This window comes from Stigmatopora nigra, chromosome 1 (assembly GCF_051989575.1).
Source record: "Stigmatopora nigra isolate UIUO_SnigA chromosome 1, RoL_Snig_1.1, whole genome shotgun sequence".
Lineage (NCBI taxonomy): Eukaryota > Metazoa > Chordata > Actinopteri > Syngnathiformes > Syngnathidae > Stigmatopora > Stigmatopora nigra.
The window spans coordinates 16,061,024-16,082,500 of record NC_135508.1 but is presented as its reverse complement, the minus strand read 5'-3'; the positions used below and the strand labels follow the sequence as shown (position 1 = coordinate 16,082,500).

At 40.4% G+C, this 21,477-nt stretch overlaps 4 protein-coding genes and 1 long non-coding RNA gene across 7 annotated transcripts in view; 3 read left to right on the top strand and 2 right to left on the bottom strand.

Annotated features, from left to right (window-relative positions):
• Window positions 1–4,415, top strand: part of LOC144195101 (14-3-3 protein beta/alpha-1) — a 6,217-nt gene extending 1,802 nt beyond the window's left edge. The window contains exons 2-6 of one of the 2 annotated variants that reach the window (XM_077714500.1): window positions 720–1,016; window positions 1,089–1,212; window positions 1,925–2,088; window positions 2,602–2,697; window positions 2,773–4,415. In XM_077714500.1, the coding sequence (XP_077570626.1) occupies window positions 723–1,016; window positions 1,089–1,212; window positions 1,925–2,088; window positions 2,602–2,697; window positions 2,773–2,829 (735 nt within the window). In that variant the 5' untranslated portion in view covers window positions 720–722 and the 3' untranslated portion in view covers window positions 2,830–4,415. Of the gene's footprint in view, window positions 1–703; window positions 1,017–1,088; window positions 1,213–1,924; window positions 2,089–2,601; window positions 2,698–2,772 lie in introns of those variants that run through there. The other variant, XM_077714490.1, reaches the window with a different exon arrangement.
• Window positions 4,416–4,461: 46 nt separating this feature from the next.
• On the top strand, window positions 4,462–10,883 carry LOC144195070 (embryonic polyadenylate-binding protein-like). 2 transcript variants are annotated; one of them, XM_077714457.1, is made up of 16 exons: window positions 4,462–4,622; window positions 6,077–6,278; window positions 6,417–6,610; window positions 6,708–6,823; window positions 7,231–7,370; window positions 7,445–7,539; window positions 7,668–7,805; window positions 8,137–8,232; window positions 8,580–8,837; window positions 9,003–9,090; window positions 9,183–9,299; window positions 9,368–9,450; window positions 9,909–10,017; window positions 10,207–10,337; window positions 10,425–10,488; window positions 10,729–10,883. In XM_077714457.1, the coding sequence occupies exons 2-15, from the start codon at window positions 6,086–6,088 to the stop codon at window positions 10,485–10,487; spliced, it is 1,821 nt and encodes a 606-aa protein (XP_077570583.1). In that variant the 5' UTR covers window positions 4,462–4,622; window positions 6,077–6,085; the 3' UTR covers window position 10,488; window positions 10,729–10,883. The 2 variants fall into 2 exon arrangements, with proteins under 2 accessions (XP_077570583.1, XP_077570574.1); XM_077714448.1 differs by having other exon boundaries at window positions 9,368–9,510.
• Window positions 10,884–11,061: 178 nt separating this feature from the next.
• On the bottom strand, window positions 11,062–16,796 carry rbm39b (RNA binding motif protein 39b). The gene is made up of 14 exons (XM_077714468.1): window positions 16,560–16,796; window positions 15,958–16,015; window positions 14,624–14,673; window positions 14,355–14,540; window positions 14,059–14,109; window positions 13,450–13,567; window positions 13,083–13,373; window positions 12,889–12,954; window positions 12,616–12,820; window positions 12,441–12,527; window positions 12,271–12,364; window positions 12,089–12,194; window positions 11,588–11,666; window positions 11,062–11,506 (listed from the first exon to the last, which is right to left on the bottom strand). The coding sequence occupies exons 2-14, from the start codon at window positions 16,006–16,008 to the stop codon at window positions 11,406–11,408; spliced, it is 1,485 nt and encodes a 494-aa protein (XP_077570594.1). The 5' UTR covers window positions 16,009–16,015; window positions 16,560–16,796; the 3' UTR covers window positions 11,062–11,405.
• The window catches only part of LOC144195117 (uncharacterized), a 31,581-nt gene continuing 26,694 nt past the window's right edge, over window positions 16,591–21,477 (top strand). Inside the window, exons 1-2 of the long non-coding RNA XR_013326051.1 lie at window positions 16,591–17,244; window positions 18,455–18,523. This is a non-coding gene — a long non-coding RNA (uncharacterized LOC144195117). The remainder of the gene's footprint in view (window positions 17,245–18,454; window positions 18,524–21,477) is intronic.
• Window positions 19,056–21,297, bottom strand: rh50 (Rh50-like protein). Its single transcript, XM_077714478.1, has one exon. The coding sequence runs from the start codon at window positions 21,260–21,262 to the stop codon at window positions 19,832–19,834; it is 1,431 nt and encodes a 476-aa protein (XP_077570604.1). The 5' UTR covers window positions 21,263–21,297; the 3' UTR covers window positions 19,056–19,831.

The window sequence follows — 21,477 nt, the reverse complement described above, 5'->3', positions numbered from 1 at the left end:
GGGTTAAGTAATATGGATTTGGTAGATAACTACAAAAGTGCAGAGTTACGAAGTACCCAGCAGTGTGCTAATACTATTGTATGACAAGGGTGCTAATAATGCAGTGACAGACTAAGCCATACAATGTATCACGTAGCCAAAGTAGATGAAACACGAATTAATCCGGAATTGCAGTGAAATTGGCTCCTTTGCCACCTTGATACACATCAAGAATAATTGCTCTTTTGTGATATAACGATTTCTGATTATGTGCATCTCAAAATGAAATTTAAGACTGAAAAGATTGATATTGTGTTTTTAAGCAACAACAATGATCTGAAAAATGAGTTTACATTCTCATTCGTTAATCAAAGTTGTCTAACAAAATATGGTGCTGCCATCTAGTGGTCTCCTGTGGAATCACAAACCCAATTGGCTACTATGGGTGCGGCTAAAAATCACACAGACTGAATCTAATAACCAATGCAGAAGCACGGACATGAGGTAAATGGAACACAACTCGCGCTATTGGTGTGGTCAATTGTCGTTCACGAACAATCATGCCGTGCAGTCTCTGTAATGGTTGTTTTTTTGTGTAGAATCTCAAATCCACAATTTATTGTCGTGCAAGCAGTACCGCGAGAAAAAGGGGCATCGATACGGGATGTGGGGAGGTTGAATACTGTAAATTCTGTAATGAAATGATTTCCGTCACTAACCCTGTTTCTCTATTCATCTAGAAAATGGATAAGAACGATCTGGTACAGAATGCCAAGCTTGCTGAGCAGGCTGAGCGCTATGATGATATGGCAGCAGCCATGAAGAGCGTGACCGAGCAAAGTACGGAGCTGTCAAACGAGGAACGCAACCTTCTTTCGGTTGCCTATAAGAACGTGGTCGGTGCACGCCGTTCATCTTGGCGCGTCATCTCTAGCATTGAGCAGAAGATCGAAGGCAATGACAAGAAAAAGCAGATGGCACGCGAATATCGGGAGAAGATCGAATCTGAACTGCAGGAAATCTGCCATGATGTCCTTGTAAGCATCTGCCACTTTTCTGTCGGTCTGATGTTTGCGCAACTTTAAAATAATTCAATTCTTGCTTTTCAGGGGCTACTGGACAAGTACCTCATTGCAAATGCCGGTAGTTCTGAAGGGAAGGTCTTCTACCTGAAAATGAAGGGCGACTATTACAGATATCTGTCTGAGGTTGCATCTGGGGACGCTAAGAAAGGTAAGTCAGGACAGGTTAACATGATGCACTTAAGAAAGACCCTAGTAAAATGATATTAATTCCATATGCTTTATTTTAGTATACTCAATGAAGCAGGGCTATCAATTCAACAACACATAATATTGATATGCCTAAAGATCACACCAGTATTGGGACAAGCCAAAAAACATAGATGAATTTACAGAAATGTGTGCAGCTCAATAAGCAGAATACAGAGGCGTTAACGTCTCAGCAAAATAACTCCCAACTTGCTACATCCTCAATAGTGTTTTAGTTTGTGTTTTGTTAATAGTTCTATTAGTGTGTGGACACTGTCTCCTACAGGATGGTGGCATACTCTCCAGTTGTAATGTGAGGAAACAATACACGGCAACAAACAATTATGCTTTGGTAGCATATCTTCTGGTTTGAATGGCGAGCATAGTTACGAGGACAACGCTTTACGTTGCCACATTGCGGCATGAACAACAATGGCGACTTAAGTTGAAATAAAAAAATATATATATTAAACTGCGCCTTATTTTCATAGCTTCTATATTATAGACGAGTCACTAATAAAATAAGGTGCATACAACCAACATGTCATTTGGGTTCACCTTATTGTTCAATCTAGGAACGATGATGGCAACAACTTGCCACGTTGACGATGGCGGTCTTTTGCCCGACGTGTTAGAAATCCATCAAGATCACTTAAATGATTTTATGTCTTCAGATACTGTGGATAATTCTCAGCAAGCTTACCAGCAAGCTTTCGACATCAGCAAGGGAGATATGCAGCCAACCCACCCCATTAGGCTCGGCTTGGCCCTCAACTTCTCCGTCTTCTATTATGAGATCCAGAACAACCCTGAAAAGGCCTGCAGTCTGGCAAAGACGGTAAGAAATCCTTTCTAAGACTTTTTGGTATCTCAACGCAGAGATACAACATAGACACTGTAGAGTCTCATGCGCAAAGCACTCTTCTACAATTTTCATCCATGTGTGCATGGCTTTCGAGCTCGTCACATTTCCGCCCGATATCTGCTTATGTGAATGAAGGCTACTCAAGTTCTCATGTGGTTTGTGAGAGGTCATATAGCCTCTGCCCCACAATAATGAGGAAAACAAATGATGGAAACCGTTAAATACTACAGTAATCTCTCACTTATCGTGTCTTCACTAATTGCGAATATATGTTTTTCTTTTTATTTAAACCACGCTACTAGCACCCAGCACTGAAGAAAAATAAAAAAAAAAGGAAAAAAAGTTATAGGGTTGACCCTATTTCACGATTTTTCAATTATCGCATCCATGTCTGGTCTAGAATAACCGCGATATTTGGGGGATTACTGTATATTGGTCTGAATCCACTTTCATACACGCGTCATGAATCATTTTGTTTCATTTCAGGCCTTCGATGAAGCCATTGCTGAGCTTGACACCTTGAACGAGGACTCTTACAAAGACAGCACCCTGATCATGCAGCTACTAAGGGACAATTTGACTGTGAGTCTGATAAGCCACTTTTTTTTCTTCCTCACAGTGGTTTAACCAGACAAATTTGCTCCTGTCTGTTTGCAGCTGTGGACATCAGAAAACCAGGGAGATGAAGGGGAAACCGGAGAAGGAGAAAACTAATGGAATTGCACTGTTAATCCACCTACACTCTTATCTTAAAACACAGACAGCTTATATACACCCCCCGACCCCCCCTCCTCCCTCCACTCCATCAGCCCCTCCCTCTTCTGTATGACAAGCAGCCTGAATTGCTCCTGACCAACTAGTTTCTCCCTCTCAGTTCACTGTGAGGCGACAGGGTCATTTTCAGTTGTTAGTACGTTCAGTCACTTTGTAGAAACTTGTATTGTTTTCATTAGCTTTGTGTGTACGTCTGCATGTTTGTGGGAGCGAGTGAGCGTGTAAAAGATATGTTGTGTGTGTGTGTGTGTGTGTATGTGTGCGCGCATGCGTGCATGTATGTGTGTGCGTGAAAGATCTCGGGGGGAGGTGTTGTGAATTTTAATCGTCCTTCCAAATTCCTGTGTCCCAGCTAGTTTGCCCCCCCCCCCCTCACTTTTTTGTTACTTTTATTATTGTGATTCAACATGGTATTTACAGGTTCTATTGTATGGGTTTTATTGTATGCTAATTAAACTGGCAAACACTGTGATGGTAGGTGTTCCATTTGCTTCACAACCCAAAAGCAGTTTGCGTTTAGTCTGTTTCGGACTCGTGTACAATCCTGTATTCAACTTACTGCAATTCTGCTGTGGTCTCATACAGAACGGAGGCAGGCTGTATTGTGACACTGACATCTGAGTGTAATGCGCCCTAATAATGCTCATAAACTTAAAGGGGGCTTTTCAAATATTATGCTTCAAATTGTTCAGGGATTCTCTATTACAAGTGCTCCCCATCAAGGAATTGACATGCCCACTCCCTATTTACATAAGGATAAATTGACTCACTGGTGAAATGATACTTTGTCCCATGTGTTTGCAAGACTGACTATCATCTATAAAATACCTGAAGAAAACTCGAGTTGTGTTGAAATGTTTCACGTCACTCACGGCACGAGTCTCGTTTGCAAAGTAACCCCGTTGTGTGTTTGTGTCTGGTTTAGCATCTCTATATTCCTCTCTACCATTGGTGTTAAAAATGCTAACAAATTAAAAGAAGATCAGCCCTCACAGGATGTCATTCTGACCGAATGACAGTGGCCTAAATATTGGGAAGGTGTCATTTCATCTCATTTGAAAGAAAATCAGTGTCACAATACTGTGTATCACCACTACATTCCACATATTGTAGTTGAAGACACCATTCCACGTTATTACGCAGTTTCTTCTGACAATGCTCCAAGGAATTGAAATGTTTTGTTGATTAAAGAAAAAAAAACTCAATTTCATTATGCTTGATGAAAATGCAGTTAGTGAATGTGGAACGAAGCCTGTCTGTATATCTGGTATTTACTTGCTTTGTTTTTACTGACAAGTCTTACGGCTAAAAATGCTTCTGTAACAGTCTATTACCCAGTGCACACACGTGGTTGTGAAAATTTAGAATAGTTCTAAAAAGCAATGATGACTTGGAGATAAACAATGGTTGGTGTAATTCTAGCTTTGTGTTTATGTATCTTAAAACCATTCTAGTTTCACTCTACATGTAATACATAGGAACGTGTCAAAGACCATTCAGTGAAATAAAGTTTCGTTTAAGATAAATCAATTGTTGTCGTTTGATATAACTCCGCTAGAGGGAGGTATGGAGCTCTCGGCCATTTTACCCCTGTTAAGTATCATCGACGACCGATGCAGGTGTTCCGAGGGAGTAATTAAACGAAAACAACCTTCCGCGTTGGAAACTAAGCCAAAGCTCTATCGCGACTTGTGAAACCCCCACTAGCCAACGCTACCCAACTTTTACAAGCTGTAAGTAACAGCATGGTTTGCTATTTTAATATTTTTTTTGCGACTTAAATGCCCCAAGCTGTGCCATTTATTTTCAAGTCAACATTGAACGCACATGTAGTCACATTTAGATGGCTCGTGTTTTTTTTTTAAAACAGTATTGGCATCTATTTTCACGATAGCATTGGGCTTGAAAACGACCTCCGCTTTATTTAAACTTTTTTTTTTTTTAGCAGCAATGTGTCCTTTATGTACTAGAAAGCCTTAATTGGTCGTCGTTTTGTTGCTTTGTTCATTAAAAAAGTAATTTCGGCAGATGTTAAGACCTAGATTTTTGTTTCCACAATAGTTCTATTTTTAAATGAAAGATCAAAATAGATTCTTCACCAATATGTGGCTTATGTTCTTTAACGTTATGATTGAAACAAATGCTAGGATGTAAGTTTTATGGTGGTAGTGTTATACTCCCCAGGCCTCAATAAAAAGCCCCAGCCAATAAAATAATCAGGCAACAATCCTTAGGAATTCAAGTATTAATAGCCTGAATTCAATTAAAACCCATATTTTCTCCAATTGTATCAGCAGCCAGAAAAATAGTTGCATATTCAAACATCTGGTATTGCAACAGGGGTTAAATGGCGTTCAATGTATGCCCGGATTACATGTACAAAATGTAAAAAAAAAAAAAAATGCCGACCACAAAAGTGTGTTTTTTAGGCACATTAACATTTTGTGTGCATTGCAGAATTGTCAAAAGTGAATGTTGTAGAAATTCTTAAGCGTCCAGAATAATATTTGGTTACAAAAATAAGGATATTCAAGCATATATTTATTTATCGTGAGACTACAGGTCACCAGTAATTTGTTGTCATAGAATTCAGATTTTTGCATTAGTCTTGATGGTAATTCAGGATGTTTTGCTATTTCCCCTGTTAAATCTTTAGCTGCCATCCACGGTGTTAGACGTCCAAACAATTTGAAGTGCGAGGGTTGACGGGGAATTAACACATTTTCATTCGTTGCCATCCCTTCCACTGCCAAAGCAGAAATTTACTAAAAAACTCACTATAGTTTGCAGCCACATAATTGGACATCTATCTTTCTCAATGGTGCTGAAAGAGATAATAAAAATACATAACATCAAAATGTAAGTTTTTTTGTTTTTGTAGTATGAACAATCGGTATCCGGGTATCAAGTATTTTTGGATGTATTGAAAGCGAGTTAAACATTTTAGAATCGTTTTCCAAGAACTTCCAAGAAAGTGACTGTATGGAAAGTATTTTTACTTTAAACAGATGACTAAAACTCTCCTTAAAACTATTCTTTGTACAAGTGTGCCATGTGTATATTTACAATTTTAAAGTATATCTCAATACCCGCCGCACCAATGCCAGCATGAACTCATGCCCTTGAGAAAATGTATTTTTTTGTGGTACCATCAAATATTCTGCTTTTTTCTTCTTCCTTCAACTAGTTATCAACAATGAATGGCAGCGGTCCAAGCTATCCCCTTGCCTCGTTGTATGTTGGGGACCTGCATTCAGATGTTACTGAAGCCATGCTGTATCAGAAGTTTTCTCCTGCTGGACCAATCATGTCAATCCGTGTGTGCCGTGATATCATCACCCGGAGATCCTTGGGTTATGCATACATAAACTTCCAGCAACCAGCAGATGGTGAAGTACCCGTTATTTGTGTTTTTTCTCTTAGTCTACTTTGCAAAAACATCTCTGGTTCTCTGACATTCTCCAGTTGAGTCTTGGCAGTGAGCATGTTTTGTCATTTGATTCCATTTTTTTTTTTTTTACTTTTAGCGGAGTGTGCTTTGGATACAATGAACTACGACATTCTCAAGGGCCGTCCAATTCGAATAATGTGGTCTCAACGCGATCCAGGTCTCAGGAAGTCTGGTGTGGGCAACATCTTTATCAAAAATATGGATGACTCAATTGACAACAAGGCATTATATGATACTTTCTCAGCCTTTGGCAATATTTTGTCCTGCAAGGTGAGTCCTGTTGCCTTGATACCCCGTTTGTTGCACACCACATGTCACTTTTTGAACCTGTAAGTTGAGATGCTCAAAGTCTTGATGTGTTCTCTAGGTTGTCTGTGATGAGAAAGGCTCAAAAGGCTACGGCTTTGTTCATTTTGACACTCAGGAAGCCGCGAACCGTGCTATTAATACCATGAATGGAATGCTGCTCAATGATAGAAAAGTGTGAGTACATCAATATCCTAATTAGTTAGATGACATAAGGTTAGTCAGAGGAGAGTGAATAATAAACATGCTTTTAAAATACTCTGGTTTAGCAGATTTTCAGTGTATTTTACTTATTTGGGGAGCACACTGAACAATTTCTGTCTGCTATCCCCGTCTGTCGATCAGTGAATTGAGAAGTTCTTTTTACAGATTACTTGTATTCGTGTTAATGTACAAGCTAACGTATTCTTTTAATGGAAGACATTGCCTTGGAATAATAAGTAAAAAGTAATCCTTCAAATAATTAACTGAGCACTGGCTGGTAATTTCAGAGTTAAAAAAAAGGATGCCAAACCTTGTGCAAAGGGAAAGTCATTACAATGTCAAAGGTTTGGGGTTCATTTTGATTGAGGTGATTTCTGCAGTTTTGTCGGCCACTTCAAGTCCCGGAAGGACAGAGAGCAGGAGTTTGGCACCAAAGCGCTGAAGTTCACCAATATCTACATTAAAAACTTTGGTGAAGATTATACTGAGGACAACCTGAAATTTGTTTTTTCTGAATTCGGTAAGAATCAATGTTCAAATCAGTTTCTTCCCACAAGGAAATCATGTGAAATAATTCTGTGTTTGTCCTATTAGGGAGGACCCTTAGTGTGTGTGTGATGAAGGATGAGCGGGGTCGTTCGCGTGGATTTGGATTTGTAAACTATGCCAATCATGAAGATGCACAAAAGGTCGTGTACCGAAGTTCAAGTCCATCATTCACTTTCTCGGGGAATGTTGCACTATGGCTGTAGATGACAAGCCTCTGAAGTGAAGTCCATTCAGTGAGTTATGTCAATGACACCTTTTATATTGCTAGGCAGTCGAAGAGATGAATGGGAAGGAACTCAATGGAAAGTTCCTCTATGTCGGACGGGCTCAGAAGCGCCTGGAACGTCAAGGAGAGCTCAAGCGAAGGTTTGACCAGATTAAACTGGACCGTATCCAACGTTATCAGGTGAGATTCACAACAATAGAAATAGTCTCTAGGCCTGGGCGATAAATGGATTTTATGAAAAACTACAAAGATTTATTTTTAGGTCACGTCGACCAGTTCTAGTTTCAGCAATCTGTTTTATTCAAGATTTTAGTCGCTTCTGTATCTGAACCATTTTGAACCTTCATTTGTATGCTTCTTATTTCTGTGGTAGAAAGATGAATGTGGATAATTCAAAAGTTATTTTAAGGCTATATCATTACCACATATTTTTCTCCCCTTCTCAATGGTAGTTAATGTTGCATACATTTTGTCAATTTAATGAAGGCCCAAATATTAACTTTTTTTTCAGGGTGTTAATCTTTATGTGAAGAATTTGGACGATAGCATAGATGATGACAGACTCAGGAAAGAGTTCTCACCCTATGGCACCATAACAAGTGCAAAGGTATGTGCCCACATTATAAAATGGCTCAAATCATCTATTCCTTAAGCCAGAAAAAGGCAAATATTTTTTATCAATTCTCATGCCCCTCAAACTCCAGTGGTGTTTTTAACACGTTTATTTAGGAACAACACCATTAGATCTGCAGTTACTAATTAGTCAATCCTAAAACAAAAATTGAATGATCAGTCCACAAACAACAGGGGAACATATTTAAAAAAAAAAAAACAACAACAAAAAAAACAGGACTGTGATTCAGCATGTGATAATATAGAAGCGAGGCCTTCTATCATTGTATGACAATCCTTCCAAGTGCTTTAGATTGTGCCAACTTCCCTCGCCACCTGTAGGTCATGACCGACGGCTCCCTAAGCAAAGGATTTGGCTTCGTCTGCTTTTCCTCACCCGAGGAAGCAACAAAAGCAGTAACTGAGATGAATGGAAGAATCATTGCCACAAAGCCCCTGTACGTGGCACTGGCTCAGCGAAGGGAGGAGCGAAAAGCCATCCTCACCAACAAGTACATGCAGCGACTGGCCACCCTGAGAATGGCCAATCCCATAATTGACTCGTACCATCAACAGAGCTACTACATGACTGTGCCACCAGTAAGTGACGTCATAATATTGTCATTTTTGATTGTTGTCTTTCAAACTAGTCCAGATAGTAGCCTTGTAAGATACTATCTATACACATGTATATATCTATGTTAAAAGTCTCCCATTATGTTTCAATGTTTCTGGAGATTACGTTTGAAATATTCATTTTCGCAGGCTTCCACGCGTCCCATGTATGAGCACAATACAGTCAGCAACGTGAGATCAGCGCCTCGCTGGACAGGACAGCCGCCGAGGGCGCAGGGTGAAGGAATAGCTTGGGTTTTTGACCATGTGGATTCATTGAAACTCAAAAGGTTTGTCTTGACATTAATGGTATTGTTCATCTTTTTACAGGTCCCTACTTAACTCAATACGTCAGCGGCTCTACCCCTCGCCGTGCCTCTTCCATTGCCACAGTGAGACAGGCTTCCACACAGGCGCCGCGGATTGCCTGTTCCTCACAAAAGACAAGTCAGTCTAGCATTAAATTCACGGCTTAAGATGGACATCATAAACATGCATCTCATATCTTTAATTAGATAACATTGGAACCCAAACCGCGTGTGGGCGGGCCGACCTTTCCGGCATGTCCAGGAGCAGTCACTTCAAGTACCCCTCGGCGGTGAGGAATCCTCACCCCCAGCAGGTCATCTCTTTGCCCGTAAACATGAACAGACTCCAGGTACTCAAGTTCTGATGAATACCAACATTTACATGTACTAAAATCAAGGTATTTTGGAAAGCAGTTTCTGTGAAAATTTGGCGACGGTTAACACTGAGATCTAAACTTTTGAGATCAAAGAAAAATGTAGCAGCTTTTGTATTTAATTCCTAAAAGGAAAAAAAAACTTTGTTGTCGGTTTACATGCCACATCATGATTTGCTAAGGAACACTATTTCCAAGTAATCTTCAATATTTCACTCATATCTCACGTAAGGGGAGAGAGTCATTTAAGAATTCAGTAATTGTTTTACGCTTTAGAAATGATTCACACGCACAAATCAAGGAACTGGTTTTACTAGTGCCACTTTTTCCACCATCTCAGTTGCTTTCTTGTAATTTTTCCAAAATGTCCACAGGTTGTTTCGGCCCCTGTGATGGAGCAGCCCATGCATGTGCAAAGCACTGAGCCACTCCCTGCCTCAATCTTGGCTACTGCGCCACTTGTAGACCAGAAGCAGCTTTTTGGTATGCATTTAACTACAAGACATGGAATTAGTGCTGATCCTCAGAGATGGATTGAGGTCAGCATGTTAGCTTGGCCCTCAACAAACATTGCAGTTCCCTGAAATTGACCACCTGTTTCAAATGGTGCCAGTTGTCTGAATTAGTGATAAGAAATTTCCATATTATTCTCATGCTTGTCTTGTGACACAGGTGAACGTCTGTATCCTCTGATCCACGCCCTCCACCCCAAATTGGCTGGAAAAATTACTGGAATGCTTCTTGAGATAGACAACTCCGAGCTGCTGCACATACTGGAGTCACCGGAGTCCCTCCACTCCAAGGCAAAAGTCCATCATTTTAAAACGCTGCTTTGCATTTGGGTGGACAAATGGCCCATTCATATATATTTTTTGTACATTTTGGAACAGGTGGATGAAGCAATTGCTGTCCTTCAAGCTCACCATGTCAAAGTCGGCTCTCCCAAAAAGTGAGGTCAGTGTTCGTTAGATTCCACTCCATCGTGAACAGGTAATTTTTCCACAAATGTATATTAATGACCTGATACTGAGTTTCCTGATTGTCAAATTACTTAAGTTAGCCATAGTTTAAAGCTAACAAAAACTGCACCAAGGTGAAGGGATAAATACATTTAATTTGATCCAATATGATTTAATGTAATGTTACTTTAATCATGTGAACAATTAAAATATAATCATTTCATTCTTTTTCCAGAGCTACTTTTTCTCCTGGGATGGAGAGAAATTGATTTGAAAAGAGAAACAAAAATACAATGTTTGTGGCAGGACTGAAGAAGGGAGTTGAAGCTGTTTTGTTCTTTTGTGTAATCTCTTTTGTTATAATATAAAGTTCACAATACAGGCATTAAAGCTGTCTCAATTCATTTCAAAATGTTAAAAGGCACATGGTGACTTTAGCCCAATGCCTTGATTTGGGAAAGTGTTTAGGGAAAGCAGTCTAAAGTCAATGTCTTTCATTCTCTCAAGGTTCATCTGAAAGCCAGTTTTGGGAGCTGGATCATGGAAAATAAGGACATTAGGAACATGATGAATTTTCCAATAGTTTATTGGGAGCCTTCATACTAAAAAGGAAATTATAGCTGTAAAAAGTTACAAAGGATAATTGTAGACAATACTACACTTTTGGTTTTGAAGACCCAATGCCCCACCACACTTGTTTATGCAGATATGACAGGAATATTTCAACACAACAAATCTGCAGATTTCTTTAGCGGTCATCAACGGCACAAAGTTGAATGCAAACTCAAACACTGCCCATTTTTCAGGGGTATATATGAATTTGAGCCACTGAACTTCAATGTAGCCTTTTAAAATACATTTTAATCAATGCAATAAACGTATGTACACTGATAACTTGAAGCCCAGCGCTCACTATCGACGTGTTGGCATGAGGAGCTGCTTCGCCGTTACTGAATCCGGGAAAAGATTGTGGTACGTTGGTAAAGGAACATAGGCCGCCTTGATCATTTTCCCTACAAAACAATTTCGAATTGATGCTGTCAAAATGAAATGTCATTTGTGTTATAGATTACAAACGGTGTTGCATTACGTACCGGCAAACCAGCGGCCATGAAGTGCATTCACAGAAGCCATTGCCGCTGGTATGGAGGGGCACTTCACATACACATTCCCCTGAAAAAAAAAAAGGGGGGGGGGGGGGTGTTCAGGTCAAAACAATCCAGTTTCAATACACTTTTTTTACTCCTGAATACTTTCAATGAAAAAATGTCCCTTATCATAATCAGTTCTATATATAATTTGTCTATGCAAGTGATATTTTGTTCTTCATGAGACTTCACAAGTGGTGCTGTTCCTAATCACTAAACATCTACAAATGACACTTCATTCCATGTGATGCTGTGGAGTCAGGTGAACACAATTGCCAAAGATGAGTGAATTTATTGTGCCCTTTCAAGTGTAAATGTATGGCAAGTGCTCGGTGGCAACAACTGATGAAAGATGTATTTGGTATACACCGTCTATAACCAGACCATTCTTAAGCTATCAAATCTGTTACAGTTCTATAGATGAGACACAAGAGGCAATCTTCTTACCTGAGCAGAATTCTTGTCAACATAAATGTGCACCACTCCTCCATGCTTGTTACACTCCTCAATAACATCATCTTGGATCTCAATGGCCCAGCTGGGATCATTTTCCCTGAAATGAGACGGCAGTAAGTAATATTTTCTTCTAACAAATGTCTTAAGTCATGTGTGATCTGGCCAAGTCTTACGATTGTGGGTTGAAGAGGTTGGATAACTGTAGGCAGTGAGTTGCCAGTGGCTGAGATGGAAGGTTCAAAGCTTGGCTTGGTGGAGGAGTTGGAACTGTTAACATTTTGCAAATTAGTGAACTTACTAGGAATTTGTTCAAGTGTGAAAGAAAATTTGCACGTTGACTGACCTGTTGTGGCCATTGGATTTCCATAGTTTATTGTGCCAGTCATCTGTAGAGCCTGCTGGGCAGCAGGGGGAATTTTTAAACCAGTTCCTTCAAGACAAAATGACCGGTCAAAACAAGAACCTACAAAAACAATATCCAAATGTAATTGTGTCATGATTTTGCAGCTCCATTGCACCTTCAGCCAGTCGTGCCATCAGTTGCAGTCTTCCTGTGGTCCCCAGGTCAATGCCCGTCCGTTCCAGTTCATCATTGTCCAGGAAGGAGCTCGCCGTGGACGCGTCCGAGCGCTCGGTAACGTGGCCCACCTTCATTGGCCGGCCGGCCAGCTCAAAGCCATTCAGTTGCTCCAAGGCCTTTTTTGCACACTCGGCATCTGAAAACTTGAAGGTTGCAGAGATTAGATGTCACAAAACATACAGTTGAATAATTGAGTAAAAAAATCACTTACAGATATAAAGCCATATCCTTTGGAACGTCCAGTTTCACTGTCCATCATTAGCTGAATTCCTTCAATCTAGACAAACAAAAAAAATATTCGGTGAGAAATTACCTCAATATCTTCGACTGACAACGATAGCCATCCGATCTATTAACACGTAACAAAGTCAATGGCACTGAGACGATTAACTTGCTCTCCCTAACCTTTCCAAAAGGTTCAAAGATCCCTCGAAGCATTTCCTCAGTAATGTTGAAATGCAGCGAGCCCACGTACAGCCGCATGGGACCAGCGCTGCCCTTCTGGAGATTATTGGCAGCTGCCGCCGCTCTGTTCTTCTCGGCCTGAGAGGCCTGGACAATGATGGGCACTCCCAGAAGCCGCTGGCCAGTCAGCCCGATGGCCAAGGGAACTGAAGACGACTCCACAAACTCAATGTAGGCAATCCCTTTCGATCTCCGGGAATTCCGGTCGGATATCATTCTCACATCTCTTACCTACACGCAAAAGCCAATGCAGACGTGGATTATGTAGTTGACAGAGATCCACAAAGTCAATTTGCCAGTAACTTACTTTCCCCACAGCTGAGAAAAAATCCTCCAGGTCTCGAGCTCTGATTCTAGCAGCTAGCTGCATGCAAAAAACAGTGCGGGCATCTCGCTCCTCTGGCGTAAGATTGTCAATTGGTTGCCTAAAAACACCAAACAGGTAGCTCAATAGGCAGAATAGTCAAATTTTAAGTACATATACAGGCACCACAAATCATGACTGATCCATCATTAAATCAATCGCCTCATTTCATAAATATTCTCCATTTAATAATAGATGTAAATTTTTTTCAGAAAGGAATGTTTATAAAGAATAAAACCATTTGTTGACAACAATTTAGCAATAATAGTGTTCAAGTATTTAGAGAAATATATAATATATAAGGATATTTGATGGGCCACTAAGTGTTTAAAAAAAATGTAAATCACAAATTGAATTGTAGGGTACCCCAAGGTTTCTAAATTTTGTTCAAACAAAAAATACATAAATTGTTTTTAAATGTTTTATTCTGTATGTAAATCCTCTTGAATTTATACAAGCAAATCTGTCCAGAAAGCTCAACACTACTTATATTAAAGCCCGGGTGGAATGTAAAATCTCAAGACAAAAGAAAATTTGAAAAATACTTTATACCTGACTGGACTCTTCTCTTTTTTGACAGGAGGACTCTTGGATCGTTTCCGTCTGTAACAAAGATCAGGCAATGTCTTGAGAAACCATTTTTCGTACAATTCTGGTAACAGACAACATCAGAATTGCCATACAAATGTATCCAATGTCACATTTGTATTTTTTCCCATTGAAAAAGATTATTTCAGTCTTTATTGTGTCATTTAATTACGTGCTGTTAGTCTTTCCTAATGCAAAATAGTGCCATGGCTCAAGATGATGGTGGAAAAACAGGGTTTAATACCCGCATGCTTACTTACATTGGGCTTTTGCGAGCTTTGTAGCGCCCCGCTCGCTCCCGGCTCCGGGAGCGACTGCGATGGCGTTCCTTGATATGGGTTTGCTTCCTTTCTCGGCTCCTGCTCCTTTTCTTGGCCTTCTTTCTGTCTCTGCTTCGGCTCCTTTTTTTCTTGGAGCCCGGGCTTCTGCTCTTGCTTCGCCTTTTCCTGCACGCCATAAAATGGAGGTAAACAATTCTGTCACGGTCACAGAAAGGCCTCGAGTATAAGACGACGTCGGCCAAACTTACTTCCTGTTCTGACCATCGTGCCCGTTTGCATGAGAAGACTTGACCTCATCCTAAGCAAGGTTGATAGAAGAACATCATGAAGACGAAGACGTAACATTGCAAGTCGTCACGGTACAAGGGGAGGGGGTGGGACAAGAGAGAATGCAGAAATATTTCAATTAATGATAGCAGTTAAAAAATGCCCTTCTTTTGTGCCCGGACAGGTGTCCTCCCCCCCAAATGCTGCCCCTTCTGTTCTTTACATGGCTACAATGGCATCTTATTCAAAAAGGGAGTATGTCCCAACACACAACTTTTCGTTGAGTTGTGGAAGCTCTGACAATTGGCAGCTCATCTCAACCCTTCCCCCTATGACAAGTCGTACCAAGGTCACTATTTGTGCCTAATCATGTGACCACGCGTGACACCGGGCTGCTAAAAGAGATCCTTTGTGGTTGGTGTCAGTCCAGTGATCTTCACCCATTTTCGTTCTTGGACTGTAAGAGCTTGATGCCACCTCTGTCACACATCTTGCCCTGAAGCAAACAGGGATTCACACTTCTTAGTAATATTGACGCCCAAGAAAAAGAAATGAATTGATACTTGAAATCAATTTGTCATGAAAAGTCTTCCGAGACACTAGTCTCTTCACCGTAATTTCATCTCGGCTGGTGCGTGCTAAGCCACTTTACGTATAGTCAACAGAAGTACTGCATATCTTGCGTGGCATGCAAAAAAAATAAAAACAAATGCTGATACACATTCAAGTTGAATGAGGCAAAGAGGCAGTATTCATATTTATGAGCTAAAAAAGCACATAGGACAACACAGCCTATTTACAGAGGTGAGTATGTGTTTTGTGTGCGTGCATGTGTGAAAAGGGAGCTTAGGCAATAAGGTGACAAAACAATATTAGAACGTTCCTGTGGTCATCTCTTGGATATCAAACTAGGGTTGTAAATCTGAATACTGCCAACTTTGCTGGCCAGACAAAACGGGACTATCCATCATTGGTATTCACCTTGTTGCAATCGAATAGGGCCTGGGTGTTTTGGGGGCAAATATCTTTAATCCTATGGTGAACCACAGTACATCAGTATATGCACAATAACTACCTTCCTTTTTTTCACAGTTCACAGTGGAATCAAAGATGAATTCATGGGAGTAGAGGTGAGATATCATTAGGGAAGTCTATAAAGAGAGATAGATGCGGATTTATTTATATACTTAATAGCGTTTTACTCAAGCACACCACACACACAACATTCATGGCAACGTCATCACAGTTTTCATTATCGTGAACGGATCAAGTTTAAAACAAAAAATAAGCTTCCTTTGGTTGAATCTCAACCCACCTTTCTGAACGGCGCCTCCAGCATGGCCTCCACGTCAAAATCATCAGCCATGTTGATCCTTGAATAAAAGAGCGATTACGTTAGCGTGCACACGTGGAAAGCATTTGAAACTGCAACAACAAATGTTTATTTTTATTTTATTTTACATCTCACACCCAAATAGGAACTAGCTAATTTGTTTACAATATCCACTGTCGCGTTACAACCACGCCTTACGTAAGCCGTATTATAATAAATAAAATAAGAAAAACTAACATTTCGTGAAAGCCAACAAGGCACATAACCGAATCAGTTTTATTTTTAATCGTGATTCGTGTCTGCCCGTTTTGCCTTGTTGTAAATTAAGATTCGCCATAAAGACAATGGAGAAAAACACAGTCTGGGGAGGCTAAATGGCGGTCGCTGCTAATGCTAACATGAGCCGATCGGGCCCTTGGCAGCCAGTGACGGGCATGCATCGAACAACGTAGACATCACCGTAAATAAAGTGCCCAGGGTTTCAAATTATAATCTCATTGTTCAAGATCAACGATTGATATAAACGATAACGTGCAAATCCGCACATTTTAAAAGGAACAGCAAACGGCAGGTATCGAACTTACCTAGCAAACAATGACGTTTCCGCTTGGAGCTTCTGAAAATGTGACTTAAGTCAAAATCCTGACGGCGATATCTCGATACAAAGAATCTTCTGTGGGCCTCTCGTTCGGTAGATCGCGCGTAAATTTATTCCAAAATGTACCTTCTTGTAGTAACACGTTCACGCTTGGTACGCAAAGGAAAATGTCGTGGCCTCGTTTACAAGATTCTTCTTCGGTGCTTTGTTGCCGCTCTGGGATCTCCAGACGGACATTGTTGCCGTCTAGCGGACGTAGTGAGCCTTGCACATGCCACAATTATTCAACTGAATTGAATTCAATTGCATGCTTTCATTGTCATTATATTTTATTGTCATTGTATAATTATATTTAAAGCTTTCACCACGTAGAGCGTACCAAACAAACATACAAATATGTAATCAAATAAGTAGTTTTTCTTGCAAAATTGGGTCACGACGTGACGCAATCGAGGAGCGCCTTTTCTCGAATGAACCACGCGACTAAAAAGTTTGTATAAAGCCACCGAGGTATTTTGTGGGGGATCAAATTGAACCATACGAAATCGTATCGTTAATTAAGAAAATAGCTCGTATAAAACTGCACGCCATAAATAATGTTATTTTAACAGCTGCAGAAATGTGCATTGACGCACCTGTTGGTCTCTGGAGTGTCATGGAAACTTGAATGGGTAAGACCAAATACACGCAAACTTTTACAAATAATCATTTAAACATTCAAACAATACAAGAAATACCTGATCTCCTTGTTCATGTTCATCTTTGGTTATATGTTCTTATTTAGAAGAAAAAAATAGCCTACCTTGTGTATATATTGCTTTGGTGTTCAGGCCACTAAATCAATGACAATGTACTTTTCTGGTTAATAGATGAAATCAATTTAAACCGTGAAATTACATAAATGAGTGAGAATATTCACTCTTCACAGGCATATGCAGGTTTTGTGTATACTTGAAATGCAAGCGTTTTTTTCTGGTTTTGCGACCCATCATTTTATGTACAAATTCGCCCATGCCCCCCCCCCCCCCCCGCTCCATTCAAACACCGTTTTCCTAAAACGAGGCAGGAAAAATTCACAAAAGAAACAATGAGATCGACATTGTAAATTTATTGAGCCATTGCCAGGAATGCACCAATATGGTAAAACATGTCTTACATGATCAAAATAAGACATTGACCAGTCAATATACGTATACTGTGATTGATCCCCCCAGTGTTTTGATGGTTCTCTGTTGCCGTCGGCATTTGTTTTTAATGAATGACATCCGTGTGTTTTGATGCATGTGTTTTTTAGTAAACCATAATAAAGGAGATTTTACACTTGCATAGACAAGTGTCTTGGAGGATCTGATTCCAATTTAACTAAAGCATTTATTAGAGCTATGTAATAAACTATAAATGTAACACCACACTTTTGCTTGGAGCTAGGGACACCTACTGATTAAAGACATTTTTAACAATGTAGAAAAGGTCTCATATAAAATTGCAACCTTTCCCTCTGCCCATCCTAGTTCCATTAAATGTGTGATGAAAGCAGTGGATCACAAAATCCATAGAATCACATTTCAGAAACTTCAAGTGGTTTCATAACAAAAACGTGACACTCAAGAGCAACAGTTAAAGGTGTAAGAGACTAGTGCGGTTTGATTGGCTGCATGGGATTACCTACTACTGCAGTCAAAGAGGACCTCATTCTTATGATTGAAATGAAGAATAAATGTTTAACCGTGCCCCCACAATTTTAGTTATGTAATATAACTGACGAAATTGAAGCAGAATGTGTCAATTCAAGCCCATTCAAGATTGAGTAATTAACATGACAAGAGCATCACAGCAATAACTGACTGTGGGAGTAATATAGTGATTTTCTTTTTTAAACAGTTAATCTGTGGATTCGGAACCAGAACCTCTAACCGAATGCTAGTCTCAAGGTGAAGATGATTTCCAGAGGTAAGTCATTAAAATGTAACAACAGTTTAAGATTTTGTCTGTAATATGTTTAGTTTTATACCATTGTAGCCAATGATGGATTCATCCTTTTTGCTCATCTTCCATACCGCTTATCCTCACAAGGGTCATGGTGGATGCTGACTACAACAAATGTTTCTACATGCAAGAATTAAAAGTAGTGTAACCAGATTTAGGTTGGCAAGTGCTAGCGCAGGGGTGGGCAAACTGGTCCTCGAGGGCCTCTGTGGGTGCAGGTTTTTGTTCCAACCGATCCAGCGCAGACACTTCAACCAATGAGTTTTCTGCAGAAAACAAGAAGCAATTGACTGCAATCCACTGATTTTACTTGTAGGACACCAGATTGGTGAAAAGGTGCCCTCTCAATGGGTTGGAATTAAATCCCGCACCCACTGCGGCCCTTTGGGGAATAGTTTGCTCACCCCTTGACTAGCGTGTCAGCCTCACAGTTCTCTCTGGATTTTCTCCGAGGACTACGACTTCCTTCCACATCCCAAAAACATGAATACTAGGTTGGTTGAACACTCTAAATTGCCCTTAGCAGTGAGTTTGAGTGTTATTGGTTGTCTTTTGTCTCCTTGTGCCCTGCGATTGGGTGTCCACCCATTCAGGATGTCCTCTGCCTGGTGCCCATAGTTAGCTGGGATAGGCTCCAGCAATCCCTGTGACCCTTGTGAGGATAAGCAGTTCAGAAAATAAATGGATTACCAGATTTGTTACACTGCTTAAACTGAATGGCTGTTCTGCTACTCTTTCTGTCGTACCTGCCTTGACTACAAGAGGGCAGTGTAATACAAACTGATAAACATTTGTGATGTCACATTCTTAAGAACTCTACGGCAAGGTCCTAATAATAGGTCAGTTTTTCCTGAGATTTGTGGGATTTTTTTTTAACTAATACAATTTCACCGTTTTTTCCAAAACTATATCTAAATATATTTTCTTTGTCACTCATTCATGAGCTCATTACAAATAATGTTCAGTAACAGATATAGTTTGACACGTATTACATGACAAATACAATATTAATTATTACTTTTACATTATATTTATTTTTTTGGTGACATATGAGGTCCTTGAGCAAGGTGTTAAAAAAAACCCATATAAATGAAAAATTATCAGTAAAAGCAGAATACAAGTGCAAATCCATGTACTGTTAAAAAAATACTCAGACAATAAATAATGCATGATTAAGGTCATATGTTAACAAAAGATACATTGATATTGTACCCAAACATTATTTTGAAATGCATTGAAAAGAAGCATTTTTTTTTAGCATTACTATAAGAGCTATTTGAGTTTTAACATAGACTCTTCTTCTGGCATATTCTCGACTTTCAATGGTGAATAATTGTCGAGTGGCATGTCAAAGTATATGTGATCATCAAAACATAAATCATCTGAAGGCGGAGCGAGGTAAGGCATTTTTAAGACCAGGCCAGTGAGCAAGCCTCCAATGGCTGCCACTGCTATTGTAGAGAACATAGCTGCTACCTGGAAGCAAGCCTGTTCTTGAGCTGTCCGCCCTAAACCTGGCTGCAGACCGGGAATTAAAGCCTGGAGTTCAAGTAACTTGGGATCCCCTTCTTTTGGAGCTCTGTGCCCAAAAGTCTCATACAAACTCGGGCCGTAGACTTCCTCGTTAGCCATGATTATCGCGCAAATTCCGGCAGTAGCCGATATGAGTCCCGTTAAACCGTGTAAATTATGTATTCCGCATTGATCCTGTATTCTGAAGTGACGTGCCAGGAAAGGGCTCAAGTACTTGTATCCTAGCATGCATGCAGTGCAGCCCACCATGCCCAGGGCATACGCCACTGCCGGTGAAATCATCATATCTACGGATGCTCCGACGGTCACGCCTCCGGCCAATGTCACATTCTGGATGTCGGCCATACTGAGTTTGCCATTTTTACTAAGTAGCGCTGAAAGAGCAAAGGCGGTGATGGTGGATGCAGAGAGGCCAATAAATGTGTGGAGGATGGCTCTGTGCTGATCATCACCTTTTAAGGTCAATGACGAGTTGAACGAGGGCCAAAACACCCAAAGAAACAATGTGCCCATCACGGACAAAATGTCCGATTGATAGCTGCTGTTCTCCTTAGCGTGGCCTTCGTTGAGCTGAGGTCTGTATAGCACAAAAGTGACCCCCAAGCCGAAGTAACAGGCAAAAAGGTGAATCAGTATGGTGCCACCGGCGTCATTTATCTTCAGGTACTTCAGCACTAGCCACTCGGTGACGGCAAATATCGGCACCTCGAGGAGAGACATGACCAGCAGCTGCAGTGGGCTCGTTTTCCCTAACACAGCCCCGAAGGAAATAAGCACCACAGCACAGGCAAATTCCGCATTGATGAGATTTATCACCCCGAGGTGGATCTTGCCATCTTGACTGAACTGGAAGTATCCCTGAACTAGAATGGCCCATTGGATAGAGAAGGTAGCCAAGAGAAAGTTAAAGACCATTCCCCCGAAGCCATAGAGGCGGAAAAATGCCAGCAGACAACCAAATCCTATAAATATCATCACCTGTATGTCAGCGAAAAAAGGATAATCCTTATATACGGCATTGTCCATTGGGTTAGTCTCGTTGTTTTGAAATCTGGCATCGGCGTTTTCATCGTACGTGACAAAAGTGGCAAAGAGACCCACGATCATCACCTCCAATGCAAACAATAACGCGGGCAGCCTCACCCGCAGGTTGCTTGCGCCTGGCTTCATTGTCGGAACGCTTTGATTAAATGAGCCTTCTTTTGTTTGAAGCCAGGATTCTCATTATGCCGATAAGGAAGGACAATGTTCAAGTCTGCTCCTGCTCAAACACGTTAACATATTCAGTTTTTCTGAACTTTGGCTCGCTCTGCTCATAAAAATGCTCCTGTAATTGTATTTTCAAGTGTAAGTAATACTTACATGAGGTTATAGCAGTTCATAGT